At 43.6% G+C, this 19178-nt stretch overlaps 1 protein-coding gene across 7 annotated transcripts in view; it reads right to left on the reverse strand.

Moving 5' to 3' along the window:
• Positions 1–133: 133 nt before the first annotated feature.
• WDFY3 (WD repeat and FYVE domain containing 3) overlaps positions 134–19178 on the reverse strand; it is a 273492-nt gene continuing 254447 nt past the window's right edge. For all 7 annotated transcript variants that reach the window (XM_061192466.1, XM_061192464.1, XM_061192461.1 and 4 more), the window contains 8 exons: positions 18389–18547; positions 15597–15776; positions 12660–12842; positions 11386–11482; positions 8819–9142; positions 8092–8203; positions 7446–7643; positions 134–3699 (listed from right to left, as the gene is read on the reverse strand). In XM_061192466.1, coding sequence (XP_061048449.1) covers positions 3576–3699; positions 7446–7643; positions 8092–8203; positions 8819–9142; positions 11386–11482; positions 12660–12842; positions 15597–15776; positions 18389–18547 — 1377 coding nt within the window. In that variant the 3' untranslated portion in view covers positions 134–3575. The remainder of the gene's footprint in view (positions 3700–7445; positions 7644–8091; positions 8204–8818; positions 9143–11385; positions 11483–12659; positions 12843–15596; positions 15777–18388; positions 18548–19178) is intronic.

Below are 19178 nucleotides of genomic sequence, written 5' to 3' on the forward strand. Positions count from 1 at the left end.
AGCTCAGGATGCAGAAAGCCTGGTTTTTAAAGATGGATCGCACTAGAACTGGAACCAGACCCTAGCAGCCAACACCTCTGCAAGCAGAGACTTTAAGCAGGCACTTCTGAAAGATATATTCACAACTAGAAAAGAACTACACAAAGTTTTATTAGACCTCAGTTTTGTTTTGTTTTTCCTCCCCTGAAGAGCTGGCTTAAAAACTTTTTTTCTTTTTTTTTGCGGGGGTGCAGGGGGCGGTGAGAAGGGGTGGTGGTAGATAGTAGGTATTTATTTGAAATGAAAAAAAAAAGTATCTGGACTATTGCATTTAATCATGTATTGTAATTGTGTTACTCTACCTTTTTGCATCAGAGACAGATATACAATGAACATTCAGTTATCACAGATTGCACACTAGATAGTAATTCTTCAGGCCTTTTACATAACCACCAAAGAACAGATATTGGATTCTGCAATATAGTACAAAAGTCCACAATCAATCCAGTCTTAGCCAGTATCTTCAATTTACTTCTGTTGCTGTACAAATAATTGGCCATTACTAGGGCTTACAAGTTAATAACAGGACAAAAAAATATACATTGCACTGACACAAAAAGTCAGCTGTGTTAATAGTCATGCAACAAGTAACCAAACTTGCTGAAATTAAAAATACTTTCTAAAAACAGTTTTAATGGCATAAATATTTTATACACAGTTCATTTACCAAAACAAAATGTATTTAAATGATACAAAGGAAAAATAAGTTTCTACCAACTTTATACATAAGAAAGTGCAAAATAACTTATCTAGAGTGTTTTGCTATTATTCAGACGGATGGCTGCTAGGGGCAGCTATTCTTCTCTTCAAAAGCATGACATTACAGTTGCACACTACACACGAATGTTAGAAGACATGGATGGATGGATGGATGGATGGATGGATGGATGGATGGATGGATGGGTGGGTGGATGGACAAACTACTACAAAGATCAGGCAGAAGCCCTGTGAGGTACTCTCAGAGAAAGAATACAGACCACACAAAGGTGGATGTACATGCTGAGAATATATGTTGGTAAACAGATTTACATGGAACACAGAAGGACATCCAGAGGAACGATTAGTTTACGTAAGTGAGTGCACTTGTATGTGTGAGTGATTTGTGATTTCTACATTAAAAGCAAAAAGAAAAGAAACCCACTGAACGAAACAGTTGCCCACAGCACCAGCTGCCAGAGGAAATACTATCATGAGGGTTTTGGTTTCCACCTTCTAGTTATGGAAGTTGTGTCGGAAAGTTTAAAAGTGTTCATCCCATATAACTTCATATTACATAGAGGAATAACCTTTAAGTAACTACATACAGACATTCATATATTCAAGTCTTTAAAGAACATCTCTGCCATTGGGTTTGGGGTAAACATGGTTTGTGGACACAAGGAGGACGCCTCTTTTAAAAAGTGTAGAATAACACTGCTACAACTCATCTCTAGGGCCGGACAGGGGCAAAGCCCATGATTATGTGAGGGCACAAGTCCTGCAACTGTTGAACATCCAGCATTATTTATTAGAATTGAAGTAAGAAGGTGCGGGGGGAAGAGGAAGGTGGGGAGGAGTGAGACACAGAAAGGAAAACAGAACACAACTTTTCTTCAAGTTAAAGTATTAATGCCAATAATCCTTTTATTAACAAGTATATTTGAACTTTTAGAAATGGAAGTGTTTTAATCAATTTTGATATGTAATCATAAATAGACTGTAGGCTCAAACCTAAGTAAATAAAGGTTTAAATTTAGTAAGCATAAGGCACTAAAGCAGCCTTTATATTTTCTCTTGGAGACCTAGTTATCAGGAAGAACAAATTTGTTCTTAAGCTGGTTTCAGCCCATTAGGTACAAGATTACTATTGTACCAATGCCTATTTTTGAATGCATGTGCATATATGTGCATTTTAGTGCATAAGTGTGCCTGTCACCAGGGCCTAAAGATGAAAAATCGGGAAAGCCAAAGCCACTGTCCTTCGTATGATAACTCCATGAGGTGTGAAGGCCTCTCCTTCCTTTCTTGGGCCATAAATGCTTCTACATTTTTCAAATCACAGGGCTTTTAGAATTGTTCATAATATTATCACTAAATATCTGAAAATGTTAAAATCTAGATTAATTGTTTCATTTGTTTTATATATATATTTATATATGTACATAACACACATTTAAAAAAATCCCACCACCAAAGCCTTTTTTCTGTAAACTAAACTTATCTCTTAGCCCCCACCAGCTTTAGTCTCCCTGGATTTGTGTGTTCTGTATCCAACTAGTAGAACAAATTAAATAACTAAATATTAAAATACTGTAATTATATTCATAGCAAAAACAAAAAAATAGACATTGATACAGTATAAATCTCACTGTTTTCAGGTAGATGGCATTAAATGGTAAAGGTTAATTATAAGCAGTTCTGACATGATCCAGTTTTACAACAAGGTTTATATGTTAATTCTGTACACTTTTTTCTTTTTTTAACCCTTTTTTGAAAATAAGCTATAGTAGAACATTAGTGTCACCAAAGACACATACTTCTTATGTTCTATGCAGGAGAAGCTAACGTGGGTTACATGCAAATATGTTTCCATTAGCTGAGGCAGGGCTGTTTCCTGCACTGCGTCGATTGCCCGACCACCGCTATGCAGTGCTAAGAGGGGATGCTATGACCAAAGGGCAGTCCAAAGAGAAGTTTACAAGGGGCCTTATGACATTAGAACAACACTGAGGTGGTGCGTAGCCATGTGTGAGATGTAGCAACGTATGACATGCCCAAAGATTTCCAGGGTATCTCATGACCAGACTCTTATTCTCCCACACTGTTTCCTAAAGAAGGTCCACATGACACTGTTTTGGTTACTAGCTTAGGTTAAGTGGAGATACTGCGGGCAACTTGAAAGAAATGACATCAGGCACATGGGCTGGGTTTGAAAGGGGGGGAAAGACCACAGATAACGTCTTTGAGGATTAAAAAATAAAACATATTTATAATTAATTGGTGAGCGATGTCAGACAAACCATAAGTACTGCATTGAGTTAGTGGTTTAGTTTGAAGTCTCATGTTACAGGCAGTTAAGTCCTTATTTAGAAAAAAGGCCTTTGTACCTATTTACAATATACACAGTTACTTGCAAAGAAGTCAGATTTACAACTATTTTCTAAAAGCCTTTTTTTTTTTTTTTTTTTTTTGTAGTCGTTGGTTTTTCCAAATAAGGATGAGGAGCTCTACAAAAATGAGACGCAAGAAAAGGACAGTTAATACGTGAGGATTTTCTCTTGGAGACAGCTATTGTTAAGGGAGAATCGGATATTGAAATGTTGCTCCTAGGAACCACCTTGTATTCTTCTTGTGCTGTTCACCTGAATAGTGTCTGCCCCATGACTGTACTCTACACCCGTTTATTCAATGTTCCCTTTGAATCCCACACTTCAAACACGCGGTATGAAGAGATGTGTAAACGGAGACTGTTTTGATGCCTTCCGAGCTGCGAGTTGTGACAGGGGAATAGGGAAGGGGGTCTACAGACCGTGGTCTCCAATCGGCTTGTTGAATCTTCAACAATTTCGAGGCCCATCTTCTGAACCCCTCTCATGCTGTAAATTGTAATAACAGTTCTGACAAACACGTACCGGGGATGAGATTTTCAAGCGTTTGATTTCTGACTGAAATCGGCTGCACCTAAAGGAAAGGCAAAATGAGGTAGTTATGGGTCTTCTCCATGTTTGATCACTGGGCTCAGAAACACGAATTTAAAATCTGAATGGACAGCTTGTGGCATAACGCCCAAGACCGTACAGGGCCAGAAGAATGCCCAAAGCCATACTGGTTTGGGTCATGTGGTTTGACCAAGGACCAAAATGAGTGCTGTATTACTTGTGTCATTCTATGAAAAAAAGTAACCAAAATTAAACCAAGGCAAGCCATTTATTTGACTGCAGAGAATTAAAAAAAAAAAAAAAGATTTTCCTACAGGATGAAGCCAAGGAAGTGAACATCTATGAGGTTACTCTTCCTGTGCAGGATGGAAATGCATTCTTCCTCATGCCCTATAAACTTGGGCGGTATGCCAATGTCTTTACTTGGAGCCTGACTTTTTTCTCTTGGCAAGAGAGGACTTAACCACCCATTTTAAAAGACAGTTTGGTCATTATCAAGTTCCTTTGGGCTTTTAAACACTTTGGTTCACTCCTCAGTCATTTCTTAAACAGGTAGTTTGGCTTTTCTGTCTGGTCCAAATTTTCTCATTTTCTGTTTATCTTGACAGAGTTCCCTGAAGTGGACTATACTTAGCGATGTCAGAGTCCTTCATAGAAAGCATTCCTATTCCCGGCCTAAGGCAGGGTATGACCTTGGGTGTGGCACTTCATCACTTTGACCTTGGCTCTTCACAAGACTGAAACAGAGTTTTATTTCTTCCATTAGACCAGTAAAAGTACCCAGAGAATACGTGAAGTGCCACCAGCCTAGGGGGTTTAAAGAACTGGACTTTGAGGAGACCCTCAGGAATGAAGGCTGGCAAGCTCCCTCAGCAACAGAAGGGTACAAAGATCACGGTAGAGCTACGCCCTCCTGGACAGCATTCCTTCTGTGCCTGCTCTGTCATAATCAATCACTTGTTTGGTTTGTTTTTCAAATAAAGCCTCCCTCCCACATTTGAGAGCAATAGATAATTTAAAGAATTACCTACATTTAAACAGTACTTTAAAAATTAAACTCTACAAAGAACAGATGTGTGCCAGCATATAAATGGAGGTGCTGACTATCAGAAATTATTAGATTGGGGATTTCCCTGGTGGCACAGTGGTTAAGACTCTGTGCTCCCAAAGCAGGGGGCCCCGGTTCAATCCCTTGCCAGGGAACTAGATCCCATATGCATGCCACAACTAAGGAGCCAGTGAGCTGCAACTAAGGAGCCCATGTGCTGCAACTAAGGAGCCTGCCTGCCACAATTAAGACCCGGCGCAATCAAATAACTAACTAAATAAATAAACATTAAAAAAAAAAAGAAATTATCAGATCACTAGGCTTTACAGAGTGGGTGTCTCAAAGCACAGAACCACAAGACAGAATCCTCTGCCAGCCTCATAGAAATTCCTATAAGAAACGGCTGGCAGCAACATTCTGCTGCTTCATTTGAATAAGACTTCCCAGGAGAAAAGGAAGACATTAGTCTGAAAAATATTAATAATTATAATAACACTTCTTAGTGAGCACCTATATTACCAGACTTTGCACCTGGTGCTTTACAAAACTCATACACGATTTCATTTAATTCTCTCAACACCTCTATTGAGCAGGTGTAATTATCCACATTTTACAGATGAAGAAACTGAAGCTCAGAGGGGTTAGTAACGTGCCTGAGATGGCACAATGGACAGCAGCCCAGGGAGCATTTGTCAGTGTAAACCCAAGGCCACCCCCTTTCCAATAAGCCAATGCCCCTCAATAACTAACTCAGAAGCAATGATACAATTTGCGTTTTCTGTGAAAGCATCCCTCTAGTAAGGCAATATAAGCATTAGAGGGTACTGCCCATGGGATCTTTTCTGTTGTCTGCCATGGAGAGGACTGTACATGCATATGTGGGACCCCAGGGTATAAAAGACATGGCATCCAAATCAATGGTGATGGGACAGCTGAGTCTTCATACTGGGGAAATATAAGTGATCCCCACCCCATGTCATACTCTCAAATAAATTCCAAATGGATTTGGACCTAAAGACCTCAACATGAAAAACAAAACTTTGAGGACTTCCCTGGTGGCACAGTGGTTAAGAATCCGCCTGCCAATGCAGGGGACACGGGTTTGAGCCCTGGTCCGGGAAGATCCCACATGCTGCAGGGCAACTAAGCCAGTGCGCCACAACTACTGAGCCTGCGCTCTAGAGCCCGCGAGCCACAACTACTGAGCAGCCCGTGTGCCACAACTACTGAAGCCCGCGTGCCAAGAGCAGGTGCTCCGCAACAAAAGAAGCCACCGCAATTAGAAGTCGGCGAACCGCAACGAAGAGTAGCCCCCGCTTGCCACAACTACAGAAAGCCTGTGCACAGCAACGAAGACCCAATGTAGCCAAGAATAAATTTAAAAAATAATAATAAAAATAAAAAAATAAAAATAAATACCAGGTGCTTTGCACATATTAGCAAAAAAAAAAAAAAAAGAAAAACAAAACTTTGAAACTTTTAAAAGAAAATAAATAAGGCTATCTTTATGACCACAGGATAGGGAAAGATTTTTTAAGACCAAAAAACAGCAAAAGTCATAAAAAGCAATACATACTACTACATCAAAATTAAAAACCTGTGTGACAGAAAAAACATACATAAAGTTAAAACACAAGCCACAGACTGGGAGAAGATATCTGCAAGGCATATGAAAGACAAAGGATCAGAGCCCAGAATACATAAAACAACTCCTCAAGTAGGGGGAAAAAAATCGAAGAGCAAACGCAAAAGGAAAATGGGCCAAGTTACCCAAGAGGAAACTCAAACTGGCAATAAGCATATGAAAAGATGTTCAACCTCAGAAGCACTGCAAGTTAAAACAACAAAGTACTACTGGCTATCAGATTGGCAAAAGTGGAAAAGTTTGGCAATACCAGGTGTGAATAAGAACTGGGAGAACTTGCATATCCTGCTGGCGGTGGAGTAAACTAGCACGACTGTTCTGGAGAGTATTTTGAATATCTAGTTAAGCTCACGAGTATGTCTACCATCTTCAAGTCCATTCTGAGGTTATCTCCTCTAGAGAAATTCTAGCTTGTGTATTAAGAGAGCATTTATACGGGTGTGCATTGCAGCATTGTTTGAAGTACTGATAAAATGAAAGAAAATCCCTTAACAGTCCATCAAAAGGGAAGGAGATAAATACTGATATATTCATACAAAAAAAAAATGACAGCAGTTAAGATGAAATTATTAGAATAATAGTTACTTATGTGAATGAATTTCAAAAACAATGTTGAGTAAAAAGAAAAATAACAAGTTACGGAGGGGTACAGACAGTATGCTATATTTATGTAAAACTGAAAACACAATAAACAGTAATATAGTGTTATCTATGAACACAACGTATGCACTCAAAGTAAAAACACATGGAGAAGAGGGTGTGATGGGTGAGGGTGAAGAGAGGACTTAAAATGAATCTGTACTGTTTTATATGCAAATGTGATCAAATGTTAGCACCTCCCCAGCCTGAGTCACGGGTGGCCATGTGTTTGTGATGGTTACCTCTGTATTTTCCAATGTGACAAATATTTCACAATGGCAATAAAAAAGAACAAGGAGAAAGTGAAGGCTGGTTTAGACAGACACAGCGCACTGGAGCGGGGAGCCCGCGGCAATTCAGGACCTAAGTGCCGGGCATAACGCACATCCTCAGAGCTTAACCCACAGACACTCAGGAAGCTTGTATCTCATCTTACTTCTGGCAGAAGAGCTGACCGCAGTTCCTGCAATGGTGCCGTCTTTCCGTGAGAGAAAACCGCACGGAGCAGCCCGAACAGCTGTCCCCTCCTTCGTCCTTCACCCAGTGGTCAGCGGCAGAGCGGCCCGGCTGGTCACTCACAGACCAGCTGAAAACCCGGCCTCGACTATCACCCACGAGGATCCTACTGTGGTCCCTGCAGGAGACACGACGCAGAGTCACCGCATGGAAGGCCTCGGCCCCGGCACCGCCATGCGGCCCGAGAGCTTCCGGTGACGCCGGTTCCCAGGGGCGTGTGCGCTGGGGAGGGGGTCGTGCGTGCAAAGGGACAAAAATGGGACTGAGCCGGAGTGTACGCTTCCGTTTCAGCTCCCCTGGAATCGAACCGTGCCGTACCTTTGAAGAACACAGAAGGTAAAGTTTTCGTTTTTGTTTTACTTTTTTTTGAAGGCAAAGCTTTTTGGTTTTTGAAATTCGGAAGTGAAATCCACACACCGGCAGGTTTCTTCTTCTGATTCGTCTGTTGGAGCCACACATGATGATGCAGATGAAACCTGTGCTCCCAGAGACTGCCTGAGTGTGTGCGCCCAGGCTGAGCCAACGGCCCCGTGGGGAAGAGTGGCCGGAAGAGCCTGGACACTTACTTGGAGACGCCCAGGGCAGTGATCTCGGCCGGGTGTGCGTTGTCCTTCCGGTCAAAGGCCGTGTGCATCGTCAGCTTACTCCTGAACACCAGCTGCCGTTCCCACCGGTACCCTGGGGTGGAAAAGTGCGACGTGTGACTGACAAAGTGAGGGGAGCCAGCGTTTGGTAGGTGCACCCTAACCCGCTGCCCTCACACGTCAGGGTGCTGCAACACGCAGCTCCGGCAGCCTCTCTGTTCTCGGCAGCTGCTGCCTCAGTTAGAGGCACAGCAGTCTGGCTTGACACTGACCATGGACCAGGTCAGGCCTTCACAAAGACACACACGGAGAAGGGGAAATCCTCAGTACAAGAAGACACAATTTCTCTGGTTGAGGACGCTGCCCCAACTCTATCATAGGCAAAGATACCCGTGAATACAATTTTAACTATCTATCTGTGATCAACAGCTTGCCCATTTTCAAAGGCTTTCATAATCTGTGAATGAAGGAAGCTTTGGTTTGAGGGGTTTTTCTTTAAAAAATGCCCAATGTATTGCAAACACCATGGTAGGAGAGAATGCCCAAGGGCCTTTAAGTCTGCCTTACACAAGAAGAAACTTGAGGCCCTCTTTGTGGGGGGTCTTGGTCACAGGGCTGGGGCAAGGGAGAGCTACAGCCCACTGCCTCCGTCCACTAACCCTCGCGCCACCCACAAGAGGCGAGAAACAGACACCAGACTTCAAGTTACCGGGCTTCAATCTGCTGAAATTCCATGCTTCAGCGGGATTGGGGTGGGGGTGATTAAGGGGAGCCTGCAGGTGAGGTCTGGTCTGGCCCTCTGAATAGTTCACAAATACGAAGCCGTCTTTCTCATCGAGGCTGAGCTGGTCGGACCAGCGCCTGGAGTCATCGGAGCCACTGTCATTACACCAGGTGGCTGTGGCTCGGCAGGAGGCCGCCCGGGGCCTGTGGCTGGTGCTGCTGGGCTGGCTGGGAGTGTCCCCGGGGTCCTGGCTGATGCTCTGCTCATCTGCTTCGGAGTCGCTGCTGTCCTCGTCCTGGGCTTCTGGCCCTGGGTATTGCGGTGGGAGAATTAGAGAACACACACACATTAGAGTGAGACCCAGCTTTGTCCCGCTGGTATTTTTCCTCTACTAGTTAAGACGCAAGAGACATACTATCTTAAGCTCAATATTACAGTAAGAGAAAATAAATTGCCAGAATTTCCAGCTAGGTACAGATATCAAAACGGTAGAATTTCGGAGTTCACAGAATGCTTTTGGCCAAAATCCTTAGCTTGGCATTCATTCTTTCACAATCTGGCCCAAACCTGCCTTTGTGGATTCTCACTACCTGCCTCAGTTCAGCTGGGTGGTGCCAACTCTGCTCTCCACGCAGGCTGGCTGCTCCTCCGTAGAGCTTATTTTGCGCACTCGGGTTGGCCCTACCTAGACTCACCTTCCCAATCTCTGTGTGTTCCGATGTTACCTATCTTCCAAAGCATAGCTTAAATGCTTCTTTCTCTAAAATCTTACCTGGTTCCTGCAACAGAAAGTAACTCTCTCTCCTGGACTCCTTTAACAGCTGTATGGCTCTCACCTATTTAAAATTCTCACCCCACACTATTACTTTCCGTCATTCTTTCTACAACACAGTGGTCAGTTGGAGAGAAGGGGTCCCAAGCACAGTGCCTTCCATATAGCAGTCAATATAAATGACAACACAGATGAACGAACTGTGGATGAAAGCTTTAATTTAGAGCTTTGTTCTTCCTCCTCTTTCCATTGTTACTGTGCATTTCTTCATCTCAACTCCCTTGCAATAAAGTCTACTGCAGGGAAAATTTATGGGAAATAAATATATGTAACTGGAAAAAAGGAGAGCAAGAACGAGTGAGCAAGCACCAGCCCACTACAAATATTTTTTAGCAAGACAAATACTTAACTTGGCTTATGATCATGAAAGTCTTCAAACAGCAGTCTTTGAAGCAGCTTTGATTTCCAGAGAACCACTAGCTTATCTTCCCTTTCACCCAGGCCACTGCCCTCAAGTCCCACCACTTTGACACTGTCCCAAGTCAATCCCTCCTGTGGGCTGCTCTCTCCCTCTGCTGCTTCTGCCAAACTTTGTCCACAGTATGAAACATACGGAAGACGAAGACATACAAATGTCTCTCCTCCCCAAATCCAACCCCTTCTTCTATCTCTCTTATTCATCTTTCGCTGTTATCCACTTACATGCTTTGTTAAAAGGAAGGGAAGGGACCCACTTCTCACTGGACCACACAATCCAATGTCCGACACACAATAGTTATTAACCCCCAAATACTAACTGAATTGAACTGAATTTTTAGGTCCCCAAATGCCCAGATGACTTCCTCAGTGGAGCTACATTTGACTATGGACATTTACATGCATTAAAGTAATACAATCTTTAAAATGTTCTGTCCACCGGTTCTGGCAAAGAAAGTAAAGACTACTTTCAGCTTACAAGGACAGGGGATTTGTGTCTCTCTGATAATAAGCCTTTTTCCTTAACAACTCCCTCACATCGTCAAACTCACGCTGAATCCTCAGTGTATAAAAAGTAACCATGGAGAGACGATTTAGAGGTTGAACTTAAAAAACCCTGTTCCTTTCTATGAAGTGTCTTGCACCAACCGTTCTAAATTGATGAGGGGTAACTTCTCTGGAGATTCAGTAACCCAAAGCACATCTTAGCCTGATTCTCTGGCACTGTTTCCAAACATTCTGCATAAATATAATCTATCTCTATATTTCACTGGAAAATTTTAAAGTGCTTCACAAATAGCAGATAGCAGAATACAGATCACCAAGCTTCTGTTTGATGAATGTTCTTCTTGAGCAGGTCCAGGGCGTGGACCCTGGTCTGCCTCTGTGAATAGTTTACAAACACGATGCTGCCCTGTCACTCACAGGGAGCTGTTCGAGTGAAGGGTGAGACAGATGTGGGACTGAGGTGTGGCCCTCTGACCCATCCAACACTGCGCCCTCTGGATCTGCTTTGTATTTTTCAGAACCAAAAGCCCAAGCCTCTGGTATTCCAGGAAGCTTGTAACTGTTATTTATTATGGGATGTGGGAGCCGACCACAAAGACACGACCACAGGGGTGCTGCCTGGTGAACCAGACAGAACTCTGCATGCCGGCCCAGCTGCCTTACACGCTAGGCAGTGATCCTGCTTCTGACAGCAACGCCCAACGTCAGGCTCTTGCTTATCTCGGTTGATGTAAGTTTACCCATAATGACTTAAAAAAAAAGAAACATGAAAAACTTTTTAGAAAGTATTAAATACCTATTTGTGCTTCTGGACAGTCTTCCTGCATTTCTAGGACTTCAACAGTCTCAGGAGCTGGTGTTTCAGGAACTTGCAAAAACTCCATTCTCCAAAACTGAATTTAAGTAAGTATGGAAATGAAAAACAGTTGAACTGATTACAGAAACAATTTACCAGTTACCGGATGAAGATTGGTTCACAGGGTTAAACAGATAACTTAATTCCTATTATTGTGTATAGTTAATATCCCTGTTATCTTGAAAAATGCGGCAGGGACTGCTTACAAATAAGCAGTTCTCCCCAAACCGTGTTCCATGAGATATGAGTGGGTGTTTCATGGTCGACGGAAAAGGACTGGGGTCAAAGAGATTTCAAAAACATAGTTCAACTAAGTACACGTCTTTGGTTCTTACAACCCCCCCTGAGAACCCTGCATATACTAATATATACTCTAGATCTCCAAGAAGGCATACAGGAAGCAGGATTCCCAGACATATTTGGCTACGGAGCTCTTCACGATGCCCCACAGATGGGGTAATGTGTAATGCTGCTCTGCAGACAGCCGGCTTTAGGGTGTGCCTGCTGTCTGAGGTGCAGCGTGTGGCGTGGGATTGGCCGATGGCCTTATCGTTGCTCAGCATGTGACTGTGATTACAAGGGCAGCGGCCAGCTGCTCTCTGCTTTTATAGAGTGCAATTAATGAAGAAAGACACAAAGAAAAATCTCCTGAGAGAAAAACCCAAATATTAGAACAGACTACAAAGGTAAATACTCTGTGGATTTCATTTTTGGTAGAGGCCCAAGGCATGAGAACTAAGAAAAGGATAAAGTATCTAGGATTCAGGTGAAATCATACAGGATCCTAGACAGGGAATGAATGGATGACCTGAGGCCCCTGGAAGCATTTTCTAGCTCAGTGATTCTCTGTAGAGGAGACACAGTCCCCGTTTTCCCTAAGAAGCTGTGTGACAAGCTGAAAAGGCAATACTTATGCAACTGACATTTTTAGCCATCCCGACGTGACATGGAAATCGTGTTTAAGTGATCTGCTTGTGTCAAGCTGTCAAGTGGTTAGCAGCACTAATAGATCTACTTAGTGGGAAGAAGAGAAGCTGAGTCACAGATGTTCTCCGCGTCTGATAACCCCATGGCCAAGGTTTGTTTGCATCTGAGTGAGAGTTTGCTGAACAGTACGACAACCTCCAGGTGTCCCTCAACTGTGGACAGCTTCAGAAGTTTCAGGTGAACCACGGCAGCAAATACCCTAATGCGTTTCCTCACAGCCGACTTACCCGGACCACACCGTCTGAGTGTCCTGTGACTATGACATTCTGTGTGTCCCACTCGTTCATCTCCGACACGCAGCAGCAGATGATCTGCTGGCTCCTGCCTGTGAATGTGTTCACACTCACGACAGGGTTCCCATTGATGCTCCACACGTGGATGTACGTGCCAGCGCAGGACACAATGTCCCCCTGAGAAGGTGAAGAGAAACTTCACTCACTCCAGATTCTGTTCTCATTTCAGAAGCAAACGGAATCCTTGGCTTCGCTCTTTGGAACCCTCTCAGTCCTCTGACTAGTGACTGGGGAATTTCTGAGGTAGCCTGGAATCCAGTGCTTGCTGACTTAAAAAAAAATACCCCAAACAGCGGCCTCCTTAAGAAGCTGGGGTCGCGTGGAGGCTGCGGCCAAGGTGGTCGTGCGTGGAGACGGGGCGGGAGCCCTTCCACGCTCCCAGCCTATGCCCCCGCGCAGTGCTGAGCCCCCTTCATTCCAAGTCAAAGCTGTCAGTAACCTGAGGGGTGATGAACTGCTCTTTTTCCTCCCGGTATTTACAAAATCTATCTATACCTTCCACTGAGAGGTAGGAATCCACTTAGTTTTATCAAATGAGCCAAATCACCAAAACCATAGGGTAGAAAAGAAATCTGTCAGTCCATGTACAGCTGTAACTCTCTCCAATTAGTGCAAAGATGAAATCCTGGTAACATTGTAACACCCTAAAATTTGTTATTCACAATAAGAGTGGGGGAATGAGGAAAAAAAGAAGAAAACTAGGATATACGTCATTTCTCGGCAAACTGAATAAACCCTAAGACTCTCAGAGCTGATAACTCAGGTTTTCATGAGTTCTAAAGATGGGAAAAAACTAACCTTTTCCTTCAAATTCTACCAGGTTGGGGGGAATACAACCTGGTGAGAATACAATCCACTACTGTTAAAGGAAATAAGATACTTCCTGAAGCATCTACTCTGTGTCAGTTAGTGTGGTGGACCCTTTAGACATCCCAAAGCTTATTCACCATCTCATGCGGCCTCCCTTACCCCTGAGACAGCCTGACTGGCTTGATGCTAGGTAGTGACTTCAGAAATGATTTGGTGAGTTTCAGTACAGGCAGTAGGCACATGAGAACCTACAGAAATTGACAGATGGTCATCAAAAGCAGAGGGAAGGTAGAAACTGAATAGCAGTACTAACGCAAGAAAGAAGGTAAAGGGGAGGCAGGGGTGGCATGATAAGGCGGCCTGGGGCTTTTCCAAACCACTGTCTGTGCTGGTCTTGCTACTGTTTTCTCCCCCCCCCCCGCCCCGCCCCCTTCCTCCCTCTGCCCTTAGTCTACCAAGGTGGCAAGAACCAAACCAAAACCCAAACAAAAATAATACTTAGCAAAGCACTGCTGTGTCTACCTGTGTATCAGCCCCTGAACCACCTCTGACAATGCGTGTCAGCAGCTGAGTTTTAATTAATGGCCTCAGTCTCTGCAGGAGACGGGGGAGAGCCATTCCACGCTGCACTATGCAAGAGCTTCTGCAATTACTCCAGGGTGCCTCCATTAGAGCAAACCCTGTGGTTATGAGGGCTGAGAGTAAGAAGAATCAAGGGCAGCTGCAATGTAGCTTACGCCCAAAGTGTAGAATGAAGTAAAGTAGGCTTGACAATGGCTGAAAAAACATAACAAACAGAAATCTTTTCATGAGTTATGAAGAGATTACAAAAGCATCTTAAAAGGGAAAAATCAAACACATCCGTAGTGTCCGCAGCAACTACTGCAATCCAATGGGTGTATGCTGGCTCAAATAACAACTAACTATAAATAAAATTGTCAGCATTTGAGTGAAGAACAACCCCAAAACAGAGTGCTTGAAATAGTGCAATTAAGCACTTGACTCAGAGCAACACAGCGGGGGTCAGAGTGGCTGTTGCGCTGACATTTCCATAAACCTCTCAGTGCGCTTGTAGGGCCAGCCCAAGGTGCTGTTCTAAAGACATTTTAAGCCTTTCAAATATACCAAAAGCAAATTTGACTCTTTTATTCCCACACGCTCCCACTCATTCCCAACTCTGATTACTCTTATTATTATGAGACATTCCAAGTGCCATTAACTAGAACTGAGTAACTTCCCTTTCCCTTTGAGTGACTACAAGGTATCTGACTAAAAGCACAGTACTTAGCACCTTCTGGTAGAAATGAAAGATGTAGCCTCCCTGAAAAGGAAATCTGCCTGTGGGTGATGATATGGCATGGCTAGAACTACTCTGCGTCATGTAGGATGATCCCGGGCAGGGCTGAGGGGAAGAGTGGGAATGGATATTTAGAGCTAAGAAGTGATGAGGCTGTGGGGGAGCTGGTTGATTTGCACAGAGACCTCAGTCTCTCAAAACCTACCGTTAGCGTCCCCTGTTTACCAATACGACTTGGCAACGACTATCCTCCCCTCCCCGCTCAGTCTGCATGGGGGGCTTCTACGCCAGTGCATTTATTTTCTTCTGATTCATTGTATTTTTGAGAAAAGATAATTTCTTTGATAACTTTGGAATCTGTTTAGAAAACAGTTTTATAAGAATTTTTCTCTTGTTTGGGTACCCAAATGTTACTCTTTTCACTTTATATAATAAATACTTTGAGTATATTTCATAAAACTTCAACAATTTTAACAAATCCCACAAATTCCTTGCTTTTAAAAAAAGTGTATTCTAGAATGTTTTATTTTGAACCAAATCTTGCTCTTTAAAGTATGCTGCAGTGACTGGATTTTAAGACAAAACTGCTCTCTGGGTTACAAACTTTAATATCCATTCGCTTTTGCAAACAACATCTAAAACAAGTGGCTTTTATAAAATGCATGCCTATCAACTTAGGAAACACTTAGAGTCATTTTTTATATATTTAGGCCAGAGCTATTTGTCTTCCTACATAGAAACCAAGTGGCCAATTTACTACTTACTGTTAATTCATTGATACAGAGAGCAGACACGGGAGCCCGATGGCCTCGGAGCTGGGTTAGGAACGACAGTTTGTTCAGATCCCAAATGATGCAGGTTCGGTCACGGGACCCGCTGACGATGATGTGATAGGCTAATGAGGCGGTGGCACAGGTGACAGAATCAGTGTGGCCAAGTAAGGCCTAAAAGGAGAACAGACAAAACCAGCTGACCACAGTGGCAGTGCTCCGCACGGGACTCCAGGAGGGCCGGATGCGCTGGGAGCTGACAGGCGCACGTGCTGGGAGGGGGTGCCTTGCACAGCAGTATCTGGAAGGTCTTCATTCTCTTCTTGCCACTGTCCCTGCCTCATCCCACCAGGGGGAAGAGAGAAGTCTGGAGGACTCTGGAGGCTCTAATCTCCATTTTTATATTACTTCTCTCCTGGACTTGGGCCAGTACCTTAGAAGGAGAGATGGCAACTGCAACCCAGCTGGGGTTTCTTCATACCTTTTCCATGTGGAGATGTATCGATTATGGCCCCCAAATTCAGAATTTAAACTCGGAATCTATTCTTTTGTGCCATCAACTCCTCTAAGTCCATTCTAAGGAACTACAATTGGATGCGTTTTTAAAAATCCTAGTGCATGGGTGTAGTACGTGGTCCTAGAAAGATACAGGAAAATGCAGTCCTGATGTGTCTGCTGGGCGTCTGTTACTGAACTGGAGACACCTGGACATCTCCTGTGCCCGAGAGGGACCCTTTCTTCAAACTAGAATAAAAACTTTTCTCTTTTGCTGGAATATGAAGAGAAACAGGATCCAGGGAAATGGCAATGTGGGAAAATAAACATTTTGAAGGAAAAGATTCAGATTACTGTTAGGAATTCCTGAGTATTTACTATTTACTTAATGAGCTGGCTTAAAATTTTGGTGATGCACACACCCTTACTGTATACTTAGCAAACGCCAGAAGGCTGTTTTAAGTAAGAAGTACTTTCTACTGAGGGGTTACAGGCACACTAGCTTCGAAGTCCATTTTCTAAACTGAAAACACTGGAAGCAGGAGCGTTTGGATCAGCAAACTGCATGTCAGCCTTTTACCTGTTCACGTCGAGACCGTGTCCCTTATGGGCTCACCTTTAGACCCAGCAACCAGTGAAGCTTCTGGACTACAGAGACGGTCGTTGGTGTAAGTACGAGGGGCTCAGTTCTTTCCACAGATACTTAAAACACCACTGTTTGTTTGAACCTGGCTTTAAAATAGCTTTGGAGTCAGGAAGAACTGCATTTATATCCTGGCTTTACCACAAAGTGTGACGTGGACATGTGTCTTAACCTCTGTAAGCTGCGGTTTTTTCAGGTGTAAATAGGGCTAATAACGACCTTGGAGAATTCAGGATTGGAGTTTTTACGTTTTTTAAACCCCTAGTACAATGCCCTGAACATGGCAGGTGCTCAATGAATGGCAGATATCGTTAACACTTTTCAAATGTGTATCATAAAAAACACCTAGATGTAAACTCCATTAAAAAGAAAGCTTGGGGCTTTCCTGGTGGCACAGTGGTTGGGAATCTGCCTGTCAATGCAGGGGACACGGGTTCGGGCCCTGGTCCGGGAAGATCCCACATGCCGCAGAGCAGCGAAGCCCGTGTGCCACAACTACTGAGCCTGCGCTCTAGAGCCCATGAGCCACAACTACTGAGCCCACATGCCACAACTACTGAGCTCACGTGCCACAACTACTGAGCCCTCGCACCACAACTACTGAGGCCCGCGCACCTAGGGACCGTGCTACACAAGAGAGGCCACTGCAGTGAAAGGCCCACGCACCACAACAAAGAGTAGCCCCCGCTCAATGCAACTAGAGAAAGCCTGAGTGCAGTGGCAAAGACCCAACACAGCCAATCAATCAATCAATCAATCAATCGATAGAAACCTTTATGGTAAATTCACATATCAAATATTAAAAGATGATAGCTTGGGGCTTCCCTGGTGGCGCAGTGGTTGAGAGTCTGCCTGCCAATGCAGGGGACACGGGTTTGAGCCCTGGTCTGGGAGGATCCCACATTCTGCGGAGCAACTAGGCCCGTGGGCCACAACTACTGAGCCTGCGCTCCGCAACAAGAGAGGCCACGATAGTGAAGAGGCCCGCGTAACGCGATGAAGAGTGGCCCCCACTTGCTGCAACTGGAGGAAGCCCTCGCACAGAAACGAAGACCCAACACAGCCATAAATTAAAAAAAAAAAAAAAGATGATAGCTTAATTATAAAAGGATTCTTGCTTTGATTAAAAATTTATAATAGTCACTACATAACAAGTGACCAAAAATACATGTTAATAATATCATCAGTGTTTCTTCTAAATACATTCATGAGTTTGTCATGTTCTTAAGCATTATGATAAATGAAGAAACAGAAAAACAAAAGAATCAAAGATTTAATGGTCTAGATGAATGAAAATCATCCAGAAAAGAAGTTATTATGAATCAGTAGCAAATATAACTTGGTTTGCAAAAATTTAACCTACATATAACTTCTGAGAAACATTTATATTACTTAAATATATTAAAAAAAAAATTACCTAAAGACAACTTACTTCAGATTTTAAAAAAGGACAGCTTGGATCATTTTCAGAAATAGTATCTTCTGATTTCATTTCCTTTTTTTAAGACCCATTTCTAGCAAAAGAACATACATTGTTTGGTTTTGTCCATTTATGTCTAAATCACTTTGGAATTAAGGACAGTTTCTAGTTTCTCTAGAGTGTGGGCAGCTGGGATGGACTACGTCCATCTTCTGCACATTCTGTTACCTGTTTGAGAGTGAGGGTCTTAGCCTTTTCTTTCGAGGCACCCATCTCCCACACACACACGACCGTGCTTGTTCCACCTGTGATGACCAGCTTGGGGTTGGGGCAGATTGCACAGAGAATCTGGGCCCACTCTGACAAACATTCATAAACTGTCACTACCTGTAAAATAGAACAGATGTGAGACATGCATGCCATCAAGCACTACAAACTCCTGGGACACAACGAACATACCGAGTGAAGGAGAACCTCTATATAGGTCTCCCCCAGGCAAGTAGCTGCGCATGTGCTGGACTGGCTTCAGTTTAGCAACACTTTACTGAAACTACTCTGAACTCCTCCCTACAGCCTCCTAACTATAGTTGCTGTTAAAACCCATAATAAGAACTTTGCTCATAATGGGGGTCTCCAGTTTCTCCAGTCTGGGAAACTGACGTTCAGATTGTATGATGCTCTGTGAGATGCAGGGGGTGATCTGGTGAAAGGATGCGTCTGCTGGAGCCAGGTAGAATGTAAAAGGAAAGCATGAGTGCTGCTGTTCATGAGAGCATGGCTACATAGAACTGTTACTGACTTGCACAGACTATGCCCCTCGTGCATTCAGGAGAGGACTGTCAAGGGCAAACAGAGGGCACCAAAGGATCACTACATGCTGCCTCTCCAAGAGATGCTTGTGGGACTCAAAACAGTAGCTGCTGCTTCTTGGGGGAAGGGGGGCAGGTATTCTGCCAGCCATTTAAGAGTAGTGAAATGATTAGTGGGCCGGATGGTGACTCAAAAGGAAGCTCTTCTG

This window comes from Eubalaena glacialis, chromosome 5, assembly GCF_028564815.1.
Source record: "Eubalaena glacialis isolate mEubGla1 chromosome 5, mEubGla1.1.hap2.+ XY, whole genome shotgun sequence".
Taxonomy (NCBI): domain Eukaryota; kingdom Metazoa; phylum Chordata; class Mammalia; order Artiodactyla; family Balaenidae; genus Eubalaena; species Eubalaena glacialis.